Source organism: Heterodontus francisci, chromosome 3 (assembly GCF_036365525.1).
Source record: "Heterodontus francisci isolate sHetFra1 chromosome 3, sHetFra1.hap1, whole genome shotgun sequence".
Classification (NCBI taxonomy): domain Eukaryota; kingdom Metazoa; phylum Chordata; class Chondrichthyes; order Heterodontiformes; family Heterodontidae; genus Heterodontus; species Heterodontus francisci.
The window spans coordinates 35,972,260-35,994,528 of NC_090373.1; the positions used below are offsets into that span (position 1 = coordinate 35,972,260).

Sequence of the window (22,269 nt, forward strand, 5' to 3'; positions counted from 1 at the left end):
CTGCCACTGTGCATGGTGGTGAAGGGAGTGAATGTTTGTAGATGGGATGCCAATCAAGTGGGCTTCTTTGTCCTGGTAAAATACCCGTGGAGGTGGGTGAGGGCCCTTAAGTGGTTGTTAAGTGGCCACTTAAGGGCCTTGATTGGCCTCAGGCGGGTGGGCCATTTCCCCCGCCCGACTGCCATAACGTCGACTGGAGGCAGGAGTGGGGTGGGTAGGCCTCCTGGAGCCTCCTGCTCAATTTTACACCGCCCCCATGCCACTATCTAACCCGCTGGGGTGGCGTAAAATTCAGCCCATGGTCTTAGTTTAATGTTATGTCTGAATGACAGAACCTTCGGCAGTGCAGAACTCCCTCAGTACTCCCTCAGTACTGCACTAAAGTGTCAGACGTCAGATAATCTATCTTGAATCTTGTATACTATCACTGAGTCAGAGCTGACACCTAAAGCATGAGAAAAATAAAGAAATATAGATCTATGAGAGAGAAGTTAACATCCCAAACCTGAACATGTTAATTCATCATACAGAAAGGTGGTTCAGCGGGTCACAGTATTAACTTTGTATTTTAATATTTGATTTTCCCTATAATTCCAGGTATCGATCATTCTTTGAATAAAGTAGTGCTTCCTAACAGCAATCCTGAACTTGCCTTTTGCCCATTTCTACCCTGTCCACTTGTTCTGCAGTCATGGCTTAACTTGAAACAGTACTCAGGTTTAATCTTTTCTATTCCATATAGTATCTTAATAATATATAAGACCCCCTGTCATATGACTTTCTTCAAGGTTGAAGATTCAAACTTTCCCAATCTTTCCTCATAGCTCAGGCTTTCGAAACTGGGGATCAATCCAGTTGCCATTCTCTGTATTATTCCAGGGTTGGATTTTTCCCTCATGAACAGGATTGAAGATATATTCAATGTTGGGTTTGACCAGAACACCAAACAGTCTCATCTTAATTGTCTCAGAATTAAATTCAATTTATTTAACAATATTCTGTTTGCTCTGCTCATTGCTGCTGTGCACTGACTGGTGATGATCAGCATAGGGTCTAGGATCACTCTGAGCCCTCTTTCAGCTGCTCTCTTAGTTTGTTCAGCGCTACCATTAAATATGCTCTTTTTTTTCCCCAGTATATAAGACTTGCAATCATGGGTGGAATTTTACCAATCTCCAGGTAGTGGGAACGGAAGTGGGGGATGCTAAAATGCTGGGGAGCTGTACCAGGACAGATCCTTAATGCAGTCCCACCGCCAAGGAATTTTCCTGGTGGCGGGAATGGCAGCTGCTAGGCTGCCAATTTGAATGATTAATGGTCCAGTTGAGAGTAGTTTTCCCAAACCGCTGCCATTTTGCCAGTGACAGAGCGGGTGCCTGCCAGGTGGGGAAGCTGCCAGCTGTATGAAGGCAATCTCCCAGTGGCTTCCCGAGAGGGCCATTGGATCCAGAGGCTCTGTGATGAAGGGAGGGGAACACTGATAGCAAATGGTGGCACCTGCGGCCCCAACGCTGCCACTAATGGTGTCTCCCCGCCATTCTCCGGGTCCTGCCTGTTCGGCCTACATAAAAATATATTTAATGCTAGCCCTTCAAAATGGAGGTTCTCTTGCATTCTCCTTGCTGCCTCAGCAGTGGCCACCTCTCCCAGTGATGCTGCCGAAGCTCCAGAGCGGCCACCTTCTGATTGGGCCAGCAGCGTGGACAGCCCATCCACCGTCCTTAATTGGCCACCTCTCCTGCCTGCCTGCTCTTAACTGCCTGCTATTGGAAGTATCGCGGGGGAAGTCCCACCTCCTACACGAGGATGCGGGCCACCAGTAAACCACCCCGACTATGGGACCTCCACCACTTTGGCAAAATCTTACCCGATGTGCACGAAATTTCACAGGTGAATGGAGGGAGGCAGCCGAGCCGCTGCCACTGGGAAATATCCCCTGCGGCAGGACTGCATTGGGGAGCTGTCTTGACATGGCTCCCCAGCATTTTACTGCTCTCCTGGCCTCCGTTCCCGCCACTCGGGGACCGAAAGATTCTGACCTACATGTCATGGTAAAACCTACTTGCGTGCATTGTCTACATTTCTGTGAAATTCCTCAGCTATGACATCAGATTCTAGCATCAGGTCAAATATGGGCAAGGAAACCTCCTGCTGAATACCACCTACTGCCCACAACCGCCCCCCACCCCCACTCCCTCGACTGAAGAACCAGCGTTTCTCCATGTTGAATACCAACTAGAAGAAGCACTGAGGGTAGCAAGAACACACAATGTACTCTGGGTGGGGGACTTCAATGTCCATCACCAACAGTGGCTCGATAGCACCACTACTGACCGAGCTGGCCAAGTCCTAAAGGACATAGCTGCTAGACTGGGTCTGCGGCAGGTGGTGAGGGAACCAACAAGAGGGAAAAACATATGTGACCTCGTCCTCACCAATCTATGTGTTGCAGATGCATCTGTCCTTGACAGCATTGGTAGAAGTGACCACCGCACAGACCTTGTCTTCATACTGAGGATACCCTGCATCATGTTGTGTGGCATTATCACCGTGCTAAATGGGCTAGATTTCGAACAGATCTAGCAGCTCAAAACTGGGCACCCAGGGGGTGCTGTGGACCGTCAGCAGCAGCAGAAATTTATTCAACCACAATCTGTAACCTTATGGCCTGGCATATCCCCCACTCCACCATTACCATCAAACTGGGGGACCAACCCTGGTTCAATGAAGAGTACAGGAGGATAAGCCAGGAGCAGCACCAGGCATACCTCAAAATGAGATAGCAACCTGCTGAAACTACAACACAGGACTACTTGCATGCCAAACAGCAGAAGCAGCATGTGATAGACAGGGCTAAGCGATCTCACAACCAACAGATCAGATCTAAGATCTGCAGTCTTGCCACATCCAGTCATGAATGGTGGTGGACAATTAAACAACTAACTGGAGAAGGAGGCTCAACAAATATCCCCAATGATGGGGGTGCCCAGCACATCAGTGCAAAAGTCAAGGCTGAAGCATTTGCATCCATCTTCAGCCATAAGTGCCGAGTGGATGATCCATCTCAGCCTCCACCTGAGTTCCCCAGCATCACAGATTCTAGACTTCAGCCAATCAGATTCACTCCACCTGATATCAAGAAACGGCTGAAGGCACTGGATACTGCAAAGGCTACGGGCCCTGACAATATTCTGGCAATAGTACTGAAGACCTGTGCTCCAGAACTAGCTGCACCCCAAGTCAAGCTGACCCAGTGCAACTACAACACTGGCATCTATCCTGCAATGTGGAAAATTGCCCAGGTATGTCCTGTACACAAAAAGCAGGACAAATCCCCAACCCGGCCAATTACCGCCCAATCAGTCTACTCTCAATCATTAGCAAAGTGATGGAAGGTGTCATCAACAGTGCCATCAAGCGGCACTTGCTTAGCAATAACCTGCTCACTAACGCTCAGTTTGGGTTCCACCAGGGCCACTCAGCTCCTGACCTCATTACAGCCTTGGTTCAAACATGGACAAAAGGGCTGAACTCCAGAGGTGAGGTGAGAGTGACTGCCCTTGACATCAAGGCAGCATTTGACCGAGTATGGTATGAAGGAGCCCTAGCAAAACTGGAGTCAATGGCAATTGGGGGAAAACTCTCCGCTGGTTGGAGTCATACCTAGCGCAAAGGAACATGGTTGTGGTTGTTGGAGGTCAATAATCTCAGTCCCAGGACATAGAACCATAGAACCACAGAAAAATTACGGTACAGAAGGAGGCCATTCAGCCCATCCTGTCCGTGCCGGCCGAACAAACCCATCATCCAGCACCTGGTCCATAGCCTTACAGGTTACAGCTTTTCAGGTGCATGTCCAGGTACCTTTTAAAAGAATTGAGGGTGTCTGCCTCCACCACCATTTCTGGCAGTGAATTCCAGACACCCACTATTCTTTGTGTGAAAAAGTTTTTCCTCATGTCCCCTCGAATCCTTCTACCAATCATCTTAAATCTGTGCCCCCTGGTAACTGACCTCTCCGCTAGGGGAAACAGGTCCTTCCTGTCTCATCTGTCTAGGTCCCTCATAATGTTGTACACCTCAATTAAGTCACCCCTCAGTCTCCGCTGTTCTAAGGAAAACAACCCTAGCCTATCCAATCTTTTCCCATAGCTTCAACTTTCGAGCCCTGGCAACATTCTTGTAAATCTCCTCTCTACTCTCTCCAGAGCAATTATATCCTTTCTGTAATGTGGTGACCAGAACTGTACGCAATACTCCAGCTGTGGCCTAACCAGCATTTTATACAGTTCCAGCATTACATACCTACTTTTGAATTCTATACCTCGACCAATAAAGGAAAGCATTCCATATGCCTTTTTCAACATTCTATCTACCTGTCCTGCCACTTTCAGGGACTTGTGGACATGCATTCCAAGGTCTCTTACTTCTTCTACCCCTCTCAATATCCTCCCATTTATTGTGTATTCCCTCGCTTCATTTGCCCTCCCCAAATGCATTACCTCACATTTATGTGGAGTGAATTCCATTTGCCACTTTTCCACCCACTCAACCAAATCATTGATATCATTCTGGAATGGATGGCTATCCTCTTCACTATCAACTACACGGTCAATTTTTGTGTCATCAGCAAATTTCCCAATCATGCCTCCCAAATTTAAGTCCAAATCATTAATATATACCACAAACAGCAAGGGACCCAACACTGAGCCCTGTGGAACACCACTGGAAACAGCTTTCCATTCACAAAAACATCCATCGACTACTACCCTTTGTTTCCTGTCCCTGAGCCAATTATGGATCAACCTGCCACATTTCCTTGTATCTCACGGGCTTTCATTTTACTGACCAGTCTGCTATGTGGGACCTTGTCAAATGCCTTACTAAAATTCATGTAGATCACATCCACCGCACTATCCTCATCAAGCTTCCTTGTTACTTCCTCAAAAAACTCAATTAGGTTCGTAAGATATGACCTTCCCCTAACAAATCCATGCTGACTATCCCTGATTAATCCGTGCCTTTCTAAGTGGTGGTTTATCCTGTCCCTCAGAATTGATTCTAACAAGGTCAGACTGACTGGCCTATAATTATCACTGCAGGAGTTCCTCAGGGTAGTGTCCTAGGCCTAGCCATCTTCAGCTGCTTCATCAATGACCTTCCCTCCATCATAAGGTCAGAAGTATGGATGTTTGCTGATAATTGCACAATGTTCAGCACCATTTGCTCTGATCTGGAAGCAAGATCTGGACAACATCCAGGCTTGGGCTGATAAGTGGCAAGTAGCATTCGCACCACACAAGTGCCAGGCAATGGCCATCTCAAACAAGAGAAAATCTAACCATCTCTCCTTGATGTTCAATGGCATTACCATCACTGAATCCCCCACTGTCAACATCTTGGAGGTTACCATTGACTAGAAACTGAATTGGACCAGCCACATAAGTACAAGAGCAGGTCAGAGGCTGGGAATTCTGTGGTGAGTAACTTAGCTCCTGACTCCCCAATGCCTGTCCACCATCTACAGGGCACAAGTCAGGAGTGTGATGGAATACTCCCCATTTACCTGGATGGGTGCAGCTCCAACAAACCTCAAGAAGCTCGACACCAGCCAGGACAAAGCAGCCCGCTTGATTGGCACCCCATCCACCACCTTCAACATTCACTCCCTTTACCACTGACGCACAACGGCATCTGTGTGTACCATGTGCAAGTTGCACTGTAGCAATTCATTATGTCTCCTTCGACAGCACCTTTCAAACCCATGACCTCTACCACCTAGCAGGACAAGGGCAGTAGATGCATGGGAACACCATCACCTGCAAGTTCCCCTCCAAGTCACACACCATCCTGACTTGGAACTATATCACTGTTCCTTCACTGTCACTGGGTCAAAATCCTGGAACTCCCTTCTTAACAACACTGCTGGTGTACCTACCCCACATGGACTGCAGTGGTTCAAGAAGTCAGCTCACCACCACCTTCTCAAGGGCAAATTAGGGATGAGCAATAAACGCTGGCCCAGCCAGGGATGCCCACATCCCATGAATGAATAAAAGAAAGATTCTATACCCACCCCAGTTTAGGATCTGAAAGTTTGACCAAGTTAAATTGAATTTAGAATCTGGAGAATGTATGTGGATCAGAAACAGTAGCATTACAGCACTGGTCACTGGGACACTCCAATCAACACATATTCTCCAGCCTGACATCACTGTCTTAACTAATGCCTGCTTCTTCCAATTTTTCAAACAATGCCTTCTCCACCTTTAAGTTTCATCCAGGACAGCCTCAAGCTCCTGTCGCAACTTTCAACGGAACTCTATCAAGGCTTTTCTGGAAGTCTGGTAACACTAAATCATAGTGCAGTCAAACTTTTATTTGATGCGTCACTTCCTGAAACAAAATCTAGGAAGTTGGTCAGGAAGAATGTGCCCTTTCTGTGAGGAAGGTGTGAGGAGGGTGTGAGGAGCGCTGTGAACTCTTTGCTATTGCTGCAACAATTTCTGGGCTATTGAATATTTAATTACAGTTTTAGAGAGCTTGAAGTTAGATCAGACATTGTTTCAGATTTTCTCCTGGAATCTATTGAAATATTTCCTTCCCCCTGAAAGTATGATGATCTGTGAATTTATTATGTACTGAAGAAAGCAGTGTGCTTATGGATTCAAGTTTTATTACAATTACGCTCACTTGACATAAAAGTCAATTACATCATTCAAAGTTACCTTTGGAATACAAAAGGTTTGGAGTGAGAAAAGTTTCATACTTAATATTTAAACATTTTGTGGAGGGTGAGAATATCTAAGAGAAATGCAATAGGGTTTTATGACTCTCTACTCAGGTTTTGGAGCCTCACTTGACAGGTATGTGCTTCAGAGAATTAAAGTTAAACCACTTGAAAGTCAAATATGATGCAAACTGAGTGTGTTGGCCCCATGTCAGATTCAAATTAGTGCCAATTATATAGCATAATCAGTTATTGAACCACCGATAACAGGAATTTGTTTAAAAGCTTGCTACACTTGACAATCTTACTGGAAAAGGGATAGAGTGAAAAGAATTTGATAGTCTTGAAGCTTTTTTGAAAAAATGAATTGTTTTCTGCACGATTTCTCAAACTAACTAGTATAACAGAATGAACAAATTCTCATCCCTCTTTTCAATTTCCTCCATGGCCTCGACCCTCCCTATCTTTGTAATCTCCTTCAGCCCCACAACCCTCCGAGATATCTGCACTCCTCTAATTCCAGCCTCTGGAACATCCCCAATTTTAATCATTCCACTATTGGTGGCCATGCCTTCAGCTGCCTGGGCCCTAAGCTTTGAAATTCCATCCCCAAATCTCTCCTCCTCTTTACCTCTCTTTCCTCCTTTGAGGCACTCCTTAAACCTACCTTTTTGACCAAGCTTTTGGTTATCTTCTCTAAGATCTCCTCATTGGCCCAGAGGCAAGTTCTGTTTGATAACACTCCTGTGAAATGTCATGGGACATTTTACCACATTAAAGACATTATATAAATATAAGTTGTTTTTGTTGAAACTGGAATAAATGTTGGTGCCTCAGCAACGACATTGTTGAGAATGTAGGAAGATCCTTTCGGAATTCAAAATCATGAGGGGTCTGGACAGAGTGGATAGGGAGAAACTGTTCCCACTCATGAAACGATCAAGAACGAGAGGGCATAGATTTAGGGTAATTGGCAAAAGAAGCAATGGAGATATGAGGAAAAACTTTTTCACACAGCGAGTGGTTAGGATCTGGAATGCAGTGCCAGAGAGTGCGGTGGAAGCAGTTCAATTGAGGCATTCAAAAGAGAATTAGATTGTTACCTGAAAAGGATGAATGTGCAGGGTTATGGGGAGAAGGCAGGGGATTGGCACTAAGTGCACTGCTCACTCGGAGAGCCGGTGCAGCCACCATGGGCTGATGGTCTCCTTCTGTGCTGTAACAATTCTGTGATCCTGTGAATTGATACTGTCAGGAGACCACAGCTTTTCCCCATTGTATGACGGATGCTCCAAAAGTATTGGAACAAAATATAGATCATTCTGAATTCTAGATTCTTCACAATACATCACTCTGAAACAGCTATATAGGAGAGGAGTACTGTAAATCTTTTTTTTAAGTTTTCTCTGTTTCTTCTGAAGGTGCCAGCTTCTGCTGAAGGGTACTTTGCTATCAGAATTAGATACTCTAATCGCACCACCCAAGTGGCCATTTTTTTATTGGCAAGTCCAGACAGTACCATGTGCATTGGCTATTTGACTATATGGTGGGGGGAGTTGGAGGCAAGGGAGGGACAATTATATCTTCAACTGGTATCCACACATGCACACCTTTTAGTAGGGTCACCAGCTAGTAATCAGGACCAGGAATCTTGGTTGTTTCTTTCCCCTTCTCCTAGTACAAAGATGTTGAGACTAATACATAGCACATCAACTTCTGCATTGGCTGAGATTAGCTAACTCAACTCAGAATTGAATATGGGACCTTCCTGGTCTGTATGTCCCAGGTCCATACTGGACAAGTGCAGCACATTAACAACAGTGTGATCAAGGGAGACTGAGTGTGAATCAGGGGGGGGGTGATTATCAGTGCTTCTCCACAGTAAAACAGTAAGCTTTGCTCTGTGCGCTGCATGAAGTCAAATTAGAAATGCAATCTTTAGAAATGGATTTATGACTTTATTACACTTAGCAGGGAAAGGAAGCCTTCTCAATGCCACCCCATCACCTTGTTTACGAGTCAAGTGCTCATGCCACTTAAGGCCACTCAGGCCACATCCTCCAATTAAATAACCTTTTAGGTTACACTGATTTTTAAAAAATTAAACAGATTGATGATGTTTCAGCTGTCACCAATCAATGTGCCTCTACAGTCATTTCTGCTTCCATTTCCAATATTCACAATTTACTTTTACTCCCTAATTTTTAAACTTTCATTGTGTACATTTGTTTTGTTTTAAACCAGTTTTGAGACATCCGGTGAACACTACCAACACTCGCTTGGAACTTACATGAAGTCTCAAATGATTGAGTACTTACCTGTAGGTATGGAATTATTTTGCAGAAAACTTGCCCAAAAAACCACGTCTCGGTTATATCAACGAGCAGACTGGCAGGAAGACAGATAATTGTAACCAGGATATCAGCAAATGACAAGTTAACTATGAAATAGTTTGTGACTGTCCGCATGTGGTGATTCTTCCAAACTGCAATGCAAACTGAAAGATAAAGAAAGAATTAGAAATAGCAAAGATAAAGTCCAGTCTTTTCACTACTTGCACATTCCTTTGCCCTTTCTGTAGGTTTGCTTTAACAGCCTAGTGGGAAGCTGGCAGGAAAGGGTAAGCGGGGATGGCGGGGGAAGGTGGGGGACAATGTTCCACTAGCTGGGGAGTCTGCGTGGGAGGCCTATTACCCCAGGGTGATTTTAACAGACGAGCCTGATTTGCATCCTGTCAGCCAGCTTCCCCACTGAAGTTGATGGAAAGGGGTAGTTAGCTGGCCTTAGCCAGGTAAACAACCCAGGTCACTGAGGCTGCATCAAGGCATGTTGCAGGAGGTGGGAGAATCAGAGCCATTTCAAGGATGGGAATGGTTGGGGACTCCTCTGAACCTCACTTTGTAGATGCTTTGACTTACCTTCGAAGGCCTGCCCTTCTTCCCTGTCATAAATTAATGCGTTGGATACCGTCATGGGCTCAGCACTCAGTAGGGCATTAAAATGCCATTCGGGTCTGAATTACATCAGAGAAACCAATTTTCATGCTTCCTGCAGGTACCTTAGCTGCCTAAAAAATATGTGCCATGAAATAGTGGCCAGTGGGAATCGAGCCAGAATTGGAAATAAGTACTGCTCGTCCCATTTTAACTGTACCCACTGAATCCAATTTTCACTTAAAAGATGCAATGTTCTCTGGCTCAACCCTTCCTTGTGGTAAGGCATTCCATGTTCCAACAATCTACTGAATAAAGAAATTAGTCCTCACTCTCAGTGGCAAATTTAAATTAATGACTCTTCACTGAGTCCCCAGTCAGAAGAAATAGTCTTCCCCAATTAATCTATCAAAATCCTTCAAATTAAAAATCAAATTGGACTTTCTAGGCTCCAACGGAGATATTCCGAGTATCTCAGGTCACTCCTATACTATAGTTTCCCGTTCCTGGTGTCATCCTGGTGAATCCACACTTTTCTATAGGTGCCAAAAATAGAAAGCAATACTCTGAATATGGCTTAATCATAGTTTTGTATAAATTTATCATGACTTCATTACACGGTACACTGTGTCACTATTTATAAAGGCCAAAAAGCTGTTGGTCTTGTTATGTCTTACAGTCATAGAGTTATTTATGGCACAGAAAGAGGCCATTCAGCCCATTCAGTCCATGCCAGCTCTCCACGGAGCTATGCAGTCAGTCCCACTCCCCGCCTCAATCCCTGTAGCCCTGCAAGTCTATTTCTCTCGGGTGGCCAACCAACTTCCTCTTGAAGTCAGTGATGGTCTCTGCTTTATCTTTATCGACCTGCACTCATGCTTACAAGAAATTATGTAAATTAACCTCTCGGTCCCTCTGTGCGTCCACAAACCTCAGTGTCTTCTCATTAAATTTTAACACCCTCTTAAAAATATTGGGTCTGCCCTATATATTCTCTGAGATGCAACAGTGCTGGTCACTCCCATAAGCATTCTAAGGAGCTTGTGCTTCGGCATGTAGCTGTACCATCCAATATTTACTTACACAATAGCATAACCTGTTAGGTTAACAATACCTTGCAATATTGAAATTGATATCATGTCTTTCTCAAGGGTGTTAATCCAATCTTTCAATGGGGGGATTAAGAAATAATTCAATGTGACAAAGCTCAATAGAAATTGTTGAGCTCGTTGATTTTATAGTCAAGAAATGAACCTACAGAAAATAGCTGTAAACAAACCTCATCGTCGTCACTTAATTTCATTTCTCTCTTCGAAATTAAATCACATTACTAACTACAGCTAACCTCCTGCATTTTAGCTTCCAAGACAGTCTCCTGTTTGCTCATTACTCTTTGCTTTCCTTTCCTTCCTCACTTCATTCACAGGAAGTTTGAGGGTGGCGCCTTTGGCTCCTTCCACATTCAGGGATTTGTGAGCAGACCCATCAACCCAACTGACTATCCCCGCACCCAAGATTATGTTCTCAGAACTCATCTCATACGAGGCTCACATGAATAGAATCATCACCATAATACATGTTTCTTAGGCCACCTGAGAGGAGATAACAAATTAGTGATGTCCTTGATCACAGTGGAAAAGTGTAGGGATAGTTGGTTCATTAACAAATCAAACTCATCCTCTCCCTCAATGGCTGCAGCATGTGGCTTATAAAACAATGTAAGTTCACATTGTTTTAAAGGAGAATCATGGAATGGTACAGCACACAAGGAGGTCATTCATCCCATCAAGTCTGTGCTCACTCTTTCAAAGAGAAATCCTGTTAGTCCCATTCCCCTGCTCTTACCCCATATTTGTGCATTTGTTTCTCCCTCAAGCACTTATTCAACTCCCTTTTGGAGTCTACTATTGAAACCATATCCACCACCCTATCAGGCAGTGCATTCCAAATCCAAATCACTCATTGCATAGAAAAGGTCATGTCACTTCTGGTTCTTTTGCTAATTATATTAAATTTTCTCCTCTCATTATTGACCCTTCAGCTATTGGAAACAGTTATTTCTTTATTTACACTGTCTAAACACTTCATAATTTTAAACACTTCTATCAAATCTCCTCTTAGCCTTTTCTCCTCTGAGGAGAACAACCCAGCTTCTCCAGTCTATCCATTTAACTGTAATCCCTCATCCTTCGAACCATTTTAGTAAATTTCTTCTGTACCCTTACCAAACCCTTCACACTCTTCCGAAAGTACACTTGCCCAGAATTAGACACAATACTCCAGCTGGGGCTGGACTTGTGTTTTATATAGGACTAACATAACTTCCTGTCTTTTGTACTCTATGCCTCTATTTATAAAGCAGAGGATCACTTATGCTTTGTTAACTGCTTTGTTAATATGGCACCTTCAGAGATATGTGCATAAACACCCCCAGATCTCTCCGTTCTTGCACCTCCTTTAAAATTCTCCCATTTAGCATGTATTGTCTCTCCTCATTCTTTCTACCAAAATTTATCACCTCACATTTTTCTGCATTGAGTTTCATCTGCCATGTGTCCAGCCTGTATCGGTCTTCTTGAAGTCTATTACTATCTTCCTCACTGTTTACTACACTTCTAAGTTTGGTGCCATCTACACATTTTGAAATTTTGCCCTGTATTCCTAAATCCAAGTCATTAATGTATATCAAAAACAGCCATGGTCCTAGTAAAGGATCTTGGGGAACTCCACTGTATACCTTCCTTCAGTCCAAAAGATAGTCATTCACTACTACTTCTCTGTTTTCTATCCCTTAGACAATTTTGTATCAATTCCTTTTTTACTCTTTCCTGGGATATGGACATCACTGGCTAGGCCAGCATTTATTGCCCATCCCTAATTGCCCTTGAGAAGGAGGTAGTGAGCTGCCTTCTTGAACCGCTGCAGTCCATGTGGGGTAGGTACATCTACAGTGCTGTTAGGAAGGGAGTTCCAGGATTTTGACCCAGCGACAGTGAAGGAATGGTGATATAGTTCCAAGTCAGGATGGTGTGTGGCTTGGAGGGAACTTGCAGGTGGTGGTGTTCCCATGCATCTGCTGCCCTTGTCCTTCGAGGTGGTAGAGGTCACAGGGATGCTGCTACTGCTCCTTTTATCCCAATGGCTTCAATTTTGCTGACAAGTTTAATGTGTGATACTTTATCAAATGCCTTTTGAAAGTCCATATGCACAACATCAACTACACAACCGTCATCCAATCTCTGTTCTCTCATCAATAAACTCAATCAAGTTAATCAAACCCAATTTGCCATTAACAAATCCTTGCTGTTTCTCCTTTATTAGTCCATGCTTGTTAATTTTCTCCTGGATTATAGATTCTAAAATGTTCCCCACCACTGGCCTGCAATTGCACGATTCATCCTTCTCCTCTTTTTTGAACAACAGTAGAACATTTGCAATGCTCCACTCTTCAGGCATCACCACTCTATCTAAGGAGGATTGCAAGATTGTTGTTACCACTTCCACAATTTCTACCCTTACTTCCCTTAGCAACCTAGAATGTTTCCCATCCACACAAGGTGACTTATCTACTTTAATTACTGCCAGCTTTCCGAGTACCTCCTCTTTATCTATCTTGTCCAGTATCCCAGCAACCTCCTTCTTTATCATAGCTTTGGCAAAGTCATCTTCCTTAGTAAACACTGATGCAAAGTACTCCGTTAGCACCTTAGCCATACTTCTGTCTCCACCAGTAATCTCCATTTTGGTATATAATCACCCCACCATTCCTCTGGCAACACTTATATAGTTAATATGCCTACAGAAGACCTTTGGATTCACTTTTATGTCTCTTTTCCCTCTTATTTCCTTTTTCACTTCTCTTTACTTTTTATACTCATCCTGATTCTCCCTTCTATAATCATGCTGACATCTGTCTTATGCTCCTTTTTTCTGCTTCATCCTACTCTCTAACTCCTTTTTCATCCAGCGAGTTCTGACTTTGATTACTCTCCCTTTCCCCCTCGACTGTGCTCATCAGCTCTTCAAAGGACATCCAATGCTTCACTACATTTCTGACTGCCATTCTTTTAACTCCAATTTACTTGGGCCAGTCCCTCCTCTATTTGCTGAAATGAGATCTCCTCCAGTCAACTATTTTTGTTCTAGATTGCTCCCTGACCTTTTCCATAAATAATCTAAACTGTACGCTACTATGATTACTATTTCCAAGATGCTTCCTGATTGTAAAATTCTCCAATAAAATCAGAAAGTGCTGGAGAGAGAAACAGAGCTAACGTTTCAGGTGTGTGACCTTTCATTAGAACTAGAAAAGGTTAGAAAAGAATTAGGTTTTAAGCAAGTGAAGGAAGTGGGGGAGGGGGGGCAGTGATGGTGGGTAACAGAACAAAAGGGGAGGTGTCTGATAGGGCAGAGGACAGGAGAGATTAAATAATGAAACTATCCTGGGATAAAGGCAAAGAGTGTGTTAATGCTTGTGGTGAAAGACAAAGCATTAGTCCAGAGAGGGTGTTAATAGCAGAATAATGAGCAGCTCTGTCTACATGAAAAATAGGCACATGGTTAAAAAATAAAATAAAATAAAAAATACAAAAATATAAAAGAAAAGGCCAGTCATGCTCTGAAGTCATTGAACTCAATGTTCAGTCCACAAGGCTGTAGAGTGGCTAATCAAAAGATCAGGTGCTGCTCCTCGAGCTTGCATTGATGTTCACTGGAACACTGGAGTAGGCCAAAGACAGAAAAGTTGGCATGAGAGCGGGAGGGGCAGTGTTGAAATGGCAAGCGACTGGAAACTCAGGGTCATGCTTTCGGACTGAGCGGAGGTGTTTCGCAAAGCGGTCACCCAATCTGTGTTTGGTCTCCCCAACATAGAGACAACCACATTATGAGCAGCGAATATAGCACACTAAATTGAAGGAAGTACAAGTAAATCGTTGCTTCACCTGGAAGGAGTGTTTGGGGCTTTGGATGGTGAGGAGAGAGGAGGTAAAAGGGCAGGTATTACACCTCCTGCGATTGCATGGGAAGGTGCTGTGGGAAGGGGACGAGGTGCTGGGTGATGGAGGAGTGGACCAGGGAGTCACGGAGGGAACAATCCCTTCGGAATGCTGACAGGGGAGGGGAAGGAGAGATGTGTTTGGTGGTCGCATCATGCTGGAGGTGGCAGAAATGGCGGGGGATGATCCTTTGGATGTGGAGCGTGGTGGGGTGGAAAGTGAGGACAAGGGGAACCCTGTTGAGGTTCTGGGAGGGAGGGCAAGGGGTAAGGGTAGAAGTGCAGGAAATGGGTCAGACACGGTTGAGGGCCCCGTCAACCACAGTGGCGGGGATCCTCAGTTGAGGAAAAAGGAAGACATGAAGACATGTCAGAAGCGCTGTCGTGGAAGGTTGTATCATAAGAACAGATGTGTCGGAGATGGAGAAACTGGAAGAATGGGATGGAGTCCTTACAGGAAACAGGGTGCGAGAAAGTGTAGTCAAGGTAGCCATGGGAGTTAGTAGGCTTATAATGAATATTAGTAGACAGCCTATCCCCAGAGATGGAGACAGAAAAGTCGAGGAAGGGAAGGGAAGGGAAGTGCCAGAAATAGACCAAGTAAAGGTGAGAAAAGGGTGGAAGCAAAGTTGATGAAGTTTTCCAGTTCGGGACAAGAGCAGGAAACAGCATCGATACAGTCATCAATATACCGGAAAAAGAGATGGGGAAGGTGGCCTGTGCAGGACTGGAACAAGGAATGTTCGACATGTCTCACAAAAAGACAGGCATAACTACAACCCATGCAGGTACGCATAGCAACACCTTTTATTTGAAGGAAGTGAGTGGAGTTGAAGGAGAAGTTGTTCAATGTACGAACAAGTTCAGACAGGCAGAGGAGAGTGGTGGTGGATGGGGACGGGTTGGGCCTCTGTTCAAGGAAGAAGCCCTCAAACCGTTCTGGTGGGGGATGGAGGTGTAGAGAGATTGGACGTCCATAGTGAACAGGAGGCGGTTGGGGCCAGGAAACTGGCGTCACGGATGTAGGTGGGAAGAGACTGGACCAGCGGAGAAACGATAGAGTCAAGATAGGAAGATATAAGTTCAGTGGGGCAGGAACAGGCTGAAACGATGGGTCTGCCAGGACAGTCCTGTTTGCGAATTTTGGGAAGGAGCTTTTGCTTTTATTTTATGTATCATTCTCCACTTGGCCTTCTTCAGTCCTCAGGCCTAGATCCAACAATGCCTCCTTCCTTGTTGGCGAGGAAACATACTGATCAAGGAAATTCTCCTGAACAAGCTATAGAAATTCCGCCCCTTCTCTGTCCTTAATACAATCACCATCCCACCCAATAATGGGCTGGTTAAAGTCTCCCATTATCATTACTCTATTGTTCTTGCACCTCTCAGTGATTTCTTTGCAAATCTGCTTCTCTATCTCCTGCCTACTATTTGGTGGTCTATAAAATACGCCAAGTAGCAAAATTGCTGCTGTATTGTTTCTTAACTCCAACCAAATAGATTCTATCTTTGATGCCTCAAGGACATTCTCTCTTTCTAATACAGTAATACTCCTGTGTTCAGAAGATGGGAAAAGCTTATAACAGGATGTCTAGTTTGAATAAAAGAAAAATACTGCGGATGTTGGAAATCTGAAATAAAAACAAGAAATGCTGGAAATACTCAGCAGGTCTGGCAGCATCTGTGGAGAGAGAAGCAGAGTTAACGTTTCAGGTCAGTGACCCTTCTTCTGAACTGGCAGATATAAGAAATGTAAAAGATTTTAAGCAAGTAAAGTGGGGTGGGGCAAGAGATAACAAAAGAGAAGGTGTTGATAGGACAACGTCACAGAATAGCTGACCAGAAGGTCATGAAGCAAAGGCAAACAATATGTTAATGGTGTGCTGAAACACAAAGCATTAGTACAGATAAGGTGTTAATGGACTGAAAACTGAACAGTCACAAGCATGAAAAAAAAGTGGGTAAGCACAGTAGAAACAAACTGAACAAACTAAAATAAAATAAACACAAAAAATAAAAGAAAAAAGAGAAAAATAACTAAAGATAAAAGTAAAATGGGTGGCCCGTCATGCTCTGAAATGATTGAACTCACTGTTCAATCCATCAGGCTGTAGCGTGCCTAATTGGTAAATGAGATGCTGTTCCTCAAGCTTGCATTGATGTTCTTTGAAACACTGCAGCAATTCCAGGTCAGAGATGTGAGCATGAGAGCAGGGGGGTGTGCTGAAATGGTCAGCAACCGGAAGCTCAGGATCATGCTTTTGGACTGAGCAGAGGTGTTCCGCAAAGCGGTCATCTAGTCTCCGTTTGGTCTCCCCAATGTAGAGGAGACCACATTGTGAGCAGCGAATACAGTATACTACATTGAAAGAAGTACAAGTAAATCGCTGTTTCACCTGAAAGGAGTGTTTGGGGCCTGGGATAGTGAGGAGAGAGGAGGTAAATGGGCAGGTATTACACCTCCTGCGCTTGCAAGGGAAGGTGCCTTGGGAAGGGGATGAAGTGGTGGGGGTAATGGAGGAGTGGACCAGGGTGTCACAGAGGGAATGATCCCTTCAGAATGCTGACAGTGGAAGGGAGGGGAAGATGCCTTTTGGTAGTGACATCACGATGGAGATGGCGGAAATGGTGGAGGATGATCATTTGGATACGGAGGCTGATGGGTTGGAAAGTGAGAACAAGGGGAACCCTGTCGTGGTTCTGGGAGGGAGGGGCAGGAGTGAGGGTAGAGGTGCGGGAAATGAGCCGGACACGGTTGAGGGCCCTGTCAACCACAGTGGGGGGGGAACCTTCGGTTGAGGAAAAAGGAAGACATATCAGAAACGCTGTCATGGAAGGTAGCATCATCAGAGCAGACGCGTCGGAGATGGAGAAAATGGGAAAATGGAATGGAGTCCTTACAGGAGGCAGGGTGTGAAGATGTGTGAATTAAAAAAGATATATATATTTGGGTAAAGACTTGGGGACCAATGTAGTATAAGGGTATGAAAGGATTAATGTTGAGAGAGTGTAAAGAATACCTCCTACCATGATGATGTGAGAGATCACATCCGAGAGAGACTTGAAGAGAGATGCAGTGTGGCTTCAGAGGAGTCACACAGACTGGAGTGAAGCTGTACATAGTTAGAATGCAATAGAGGTTAATGTTCAAAGTACTCAAGATTAAGTAATTTCTCTAAGCTAGACTAACTAAGCATAGTAAGGTGGCAGCATACCAACCGAAAATACAACAATCGGGGAGTTGAGCTGCAGTGAACAAGGGGGTGAGCTGTAGTGATCGGGGTATGGGGAAGTGGTAGTGATGACCCACATTCTTTAAATGTGGGGTCAAGGCAGCATTCGTATAATATAAATATATTTCCAAAACCCACCTTCTTCGTTGTGGCCTAACAGGTGGGCCCAAGGCCTGATTTTCCTCAGTGCAGCAGGTGCTGGCCTTAGGACAAACCAATCTTATACTAGAGGCCACAAGAAATGTCAGAGAAAAAAAAATGAACAAATCACTAAAGTAGTCAGGAACACAATTTTGAAACCTGGGGGTTAATTTTTAACTTCCATCGCTCAGTCAGTAATGCGACAGAGTGATTGGCCACCCATTAAAGAACTCAGTGATCTCCACCCAATTGAAATCATAGATAGCTACCTAATACTTTCAAAATACACCCACAAAGAAATGAAATGAGGAGAAATCTTACTGATCAACAGCCCTGCACCTCTCCCTCCCAATTTACTGGTTACAAAGACTTAATGACTGTATCTTTCTCATTAATTCTAACTACATAAGTAACCCATTGATCTGCTTAAGCTATAAACTTGTGTGAAGCTTAAGCAAATAAGCTGAGTTAACAGTAGGTAATTGTTGTTTACAAATAAAAGTTAGAGTACTAAAAGCTGCTCAAGTTTAAAATTAATGGACTTGTTTTGCAAGCGAGGTGACATTCCTCTGCATGGCTGAAAAACAAACATTTTGAAAAACTGCCTCTTTATTGTAACCATCCCTTTGCTTTTCACCCACGCCAATTTGGTGTTTCTGCTTTCGACTAAAACACTCTCATAATCCAAATGACAGTATTTTTAGTGAGACTTGTGATTATCTTAAAATTGAGCTCTCTTGTTGAAGAATTGAAACAATTTATCACGGCTTATAGCCCTTTCTAACCATAGAGGTCACCCTTCAAATTTCTCTACTCCAGTGAAAGTAGCTGTAACTTCACAAGTCTCTCCTTATGACTGCAAACGTTTATTTCTGGTAGCATCTTAATGAATCTATGCTGCATCTTTTCCATTACTTCTTTAGCTTTCCTATAATGGACTGTCCAAAACTGTACATTGTTTCCCAGCTGTGGGTTAATCAAGGTATTAAATATTATCTCCATGCTTTCATATTCTGCATCACTAGGTACAAGAGCAAGGATCCATTTGCTTTATTATGGCCTTATTTACTTGCACTGCCCAATTTAATGACCTATGAACCTACACATCAATATTCCTCTTACTCACTTAAAATCTTGCCATTTAAATGTGTATTTCCTTTCCAGATTCTTACTTCAAAAATGCATTACTTCACGCATCTCTACATTGTTCTGCATTCTGTTGGCCTATGCCCCTTGCAGTCTTTCTATTCCTCTCACAATTTCCCATACCACCAAATCTGCAAATTTCAACATTGTTCCCTCAATTCCTGAGTCCAAATGATTCATTTACATGTGGTTCAAATCTCAATGCATACGGTAACATTCTCCTTGCTTTCAAGTGCCATTACCTTTGCTGAAAGTTTCTAATGTGATAATTTATCAGAAACCTTTTGGGAAGTTATATAAACCTGTTACATATTCTTTATCGACCTTCCCTCTTGTTTCTTCAAATAATTCGATAAAGGTTGGTCAAACATGACCTGTAGTTTAGAAATCTGTGCTGACTGGCCCTGATTAACTTGTGTTTCTCCACGTGCTTAGTATTGAGAGTCAGGATGAGCACTCCTGCTGTTCCTGTCTGCACAGTAAGTTATACTTTTATAAGGGTGGCACAGTGGTTAGCACTGTAGCCTCACAGCTCCAGCGACCCGGGTTCAATTCTGGGTACTGCCTGTGCGGAGTTTGCAAGTTCTCCCTGTGACCTGCGTGGGTGTTCTCCCTGTGACCCTCTGGGTGTTCTAGTTTCCTCCCACATGCCAAAGACTTGCAGGTTAATAGGTAAATTTGGTCATTGTAAATAGCCCCTCGTGTAGGTAGGTGGTAGGAGAATTGTGGGGATGTGAGAGGGAAATGGGATAAATGTAGGATTAGTATAAATGGGTGGTTGATGGTCAGCACAGACTTGGTGGGCCAAAGGGCCTGTTTCAGTGCTGTATCTCTCTATGACTCTAAAAACTGAAGTAGCTTATCTTTAGTCAATGGCCGCAATGCCTACTGATTTCTACCCTATTTTAATTTATCTAATAGCCAAAACATTAAAGAGAACTCTTTGCAGGAAGACTCATGCACAAATATTAATATCCCCATCTTACAAGGTGGGAAACATGACTTTTATCCATGCCATTAATCTTCATTAGGCCTGATACACTCGGACTTTTGTATTTAGAAAACAAAGATCGAATCAGCCCAAAAGAGTTATAGTCTGCTTTTTGGAACATGTTTTTTGTATGGTTTTCTTATTTACAGCACTTTTACGTGAACTTGGACAAAAGTCCGAGTGTATCAGGCTTGTGTCCTCAGTACCTTGCTCTATGGCAGCGAGGCCTGGACAACGTATGTCAGCCAAGAGCGACGTTTCAATTCATTCCATCTTTGCTGCCTCCGGAGAATACTTGGCATCAGGTGGCAGGACCGTATCTCCAACACAGAAGTCCTCGAGGCAGCCAACATCCCCAGCTTGTACACACTACTGAGTCAGTGGCACTTGAGATGGCTTGGCCATGTGAGCCGCATGGAAGATGGCAGGATCCCCAAAGACACATTGTACAGCGAGCTCGCCACTGGTATCAGACCCACCGGCCGTCCATGTCTCCGCTTTAAAGACGTCTGCAAACGCGACATGAAATCCTGTGACATTGATCACAAGTCGTGGGAGTCAGTTGCCAGCGTTCGCCAGAGCTGGCGGGCAGCCATAAAGACGGGACTAAAATGTGGCGAGTCGAAGAGACTTAGTATTTGGCAGGAAAAAAGACAGAGGCGCAAGGGGAGAGCCAACTGTGCAACAGCCCCGACAAACAAATTTCTCTGCAGCACCTGTGGAAGAGCCTGTCACTCTAGAATTGGCCTTTATAGCCACTCCAGGCACTGCTTCACAAACCACTGACCACCTCCAGGCGCTTACCCATTGTCTCTCGAGATAAGGAGGCCCAAAGAAATCTTCATTAAGCAAAGATATAAAGTAATTGGTAGCAGGATTAGAGAGGAGTTAAGGAGATTTTTTTCACTCAGCAAGTGTTGAGGGTCTGGAATTCACTGCCTGAAAGGGTGGTAGATGTAGAAACCCCCATTGCATTTAAAAAAAAAATTACTTGACTAGGCACTTTAAGTGCCGCAACCTACAGGACTGCAGAGCTGGAAAGTGAGATTAGGCTGTATAGCTCCTTTGTCGGCTGGCAGCAACATAATGGGCTGAATGGCTTCCTTCGGTGCCATAAATTTCTGTGATTGCGCTGTCACATAGGTTGCTCCTGCCTCAAGTCTGACAGGGCCTTTGAAATTCATCAGCTGACTGGGAATCACAATCAGCACATACAACATTGAATTGTGAAAGCCATTCAAAAAAATTCACGTAAAAGTGCTGTAAATAAGAAAACCATACAAAAAACATGTTCCAAAAAGCAGACTATAACTCTTTTGGGCTGATTCGATCTTTGTTTTCTAAAAGTTCTACTTTCTGTAGCTTGCTGAGTCTTACTGCTTCGTTATTTCTATCCTAACTGTAAAATTGATCCAGTAGTTTTAGCCTGTAGACATTAGACATTGGCCTGATCCTGATATAGTGATACTTTTCACCATTGGAAGAGAACATAGTGAGCACGCCATGTTGCAATCACAGAATTTCATACCATGCTATCCCACTTGTGGGACAGCAAGTTTCAAGTACATAGGGGCTCAACCTCCTTGTGAAAACTGTCATTTGCTGTGAGTACAACTATTGAAGAAGCCCTTAGTTATGTCAGAGCAGTTGCTGTCCTTCATTGTCACTGGGCCAACATCCTGGAACTTCCTACCAGACAGTATTGTGGAAGCACCTTCACTGCACAGACTCCAGCAGTTCAAGAACAGTTCAAGCCCAACACCACCATCTTCTCAAGCAACTAGAGATGGCCAATGAATGCCAGTCTTGCCAGTGACACCCACATCCCAAATGTGAATTAGAAAACTGTCAGCAAAAAGGGTGTTCACAGCTTAAATTAGTGAAGAAAATCAAAGAAGTATTTAATATGACCATATGTTATTTTCCATCTCTCCCTCTTTCTGCATATTGTCCAGGCAGCACTCAGAGTAGGTGTGCCAGTAGATAAGATAAAAGCACCAGGCAAGTTGGGAGCAAAAACAGAAAGTGCTGGAAATATTCAGCAGGTCGGCAGCATCTGTGGCGAGAAAAACAGAGTGGTATTTGCCAGGAATGCTGGG

General features: G+C 43.9%; 1 protein-coding gene across 1 annotated transcript in view; it reads right to left on the reverse strand.

Moving 5' to 3' along the window:
- Positions 1-22,269, reverse strand: part of hcrtr2 (hypocretin (orexin) receptor 2) — a 149,372-nt gene that overhangs the window by 113,404 nt on the left and 13,699 nt on the right. The window contains exon 2 of the mRNA XM_068028445.1: positions 9,049-9,227. Coding sequence (XP_067884546.1) covers positions 9,049-9,227 — 179 coding nt within the window. The remainder of the gene's footprint in view (positions 1-9,048; positions 9,228-22,269) is intronic.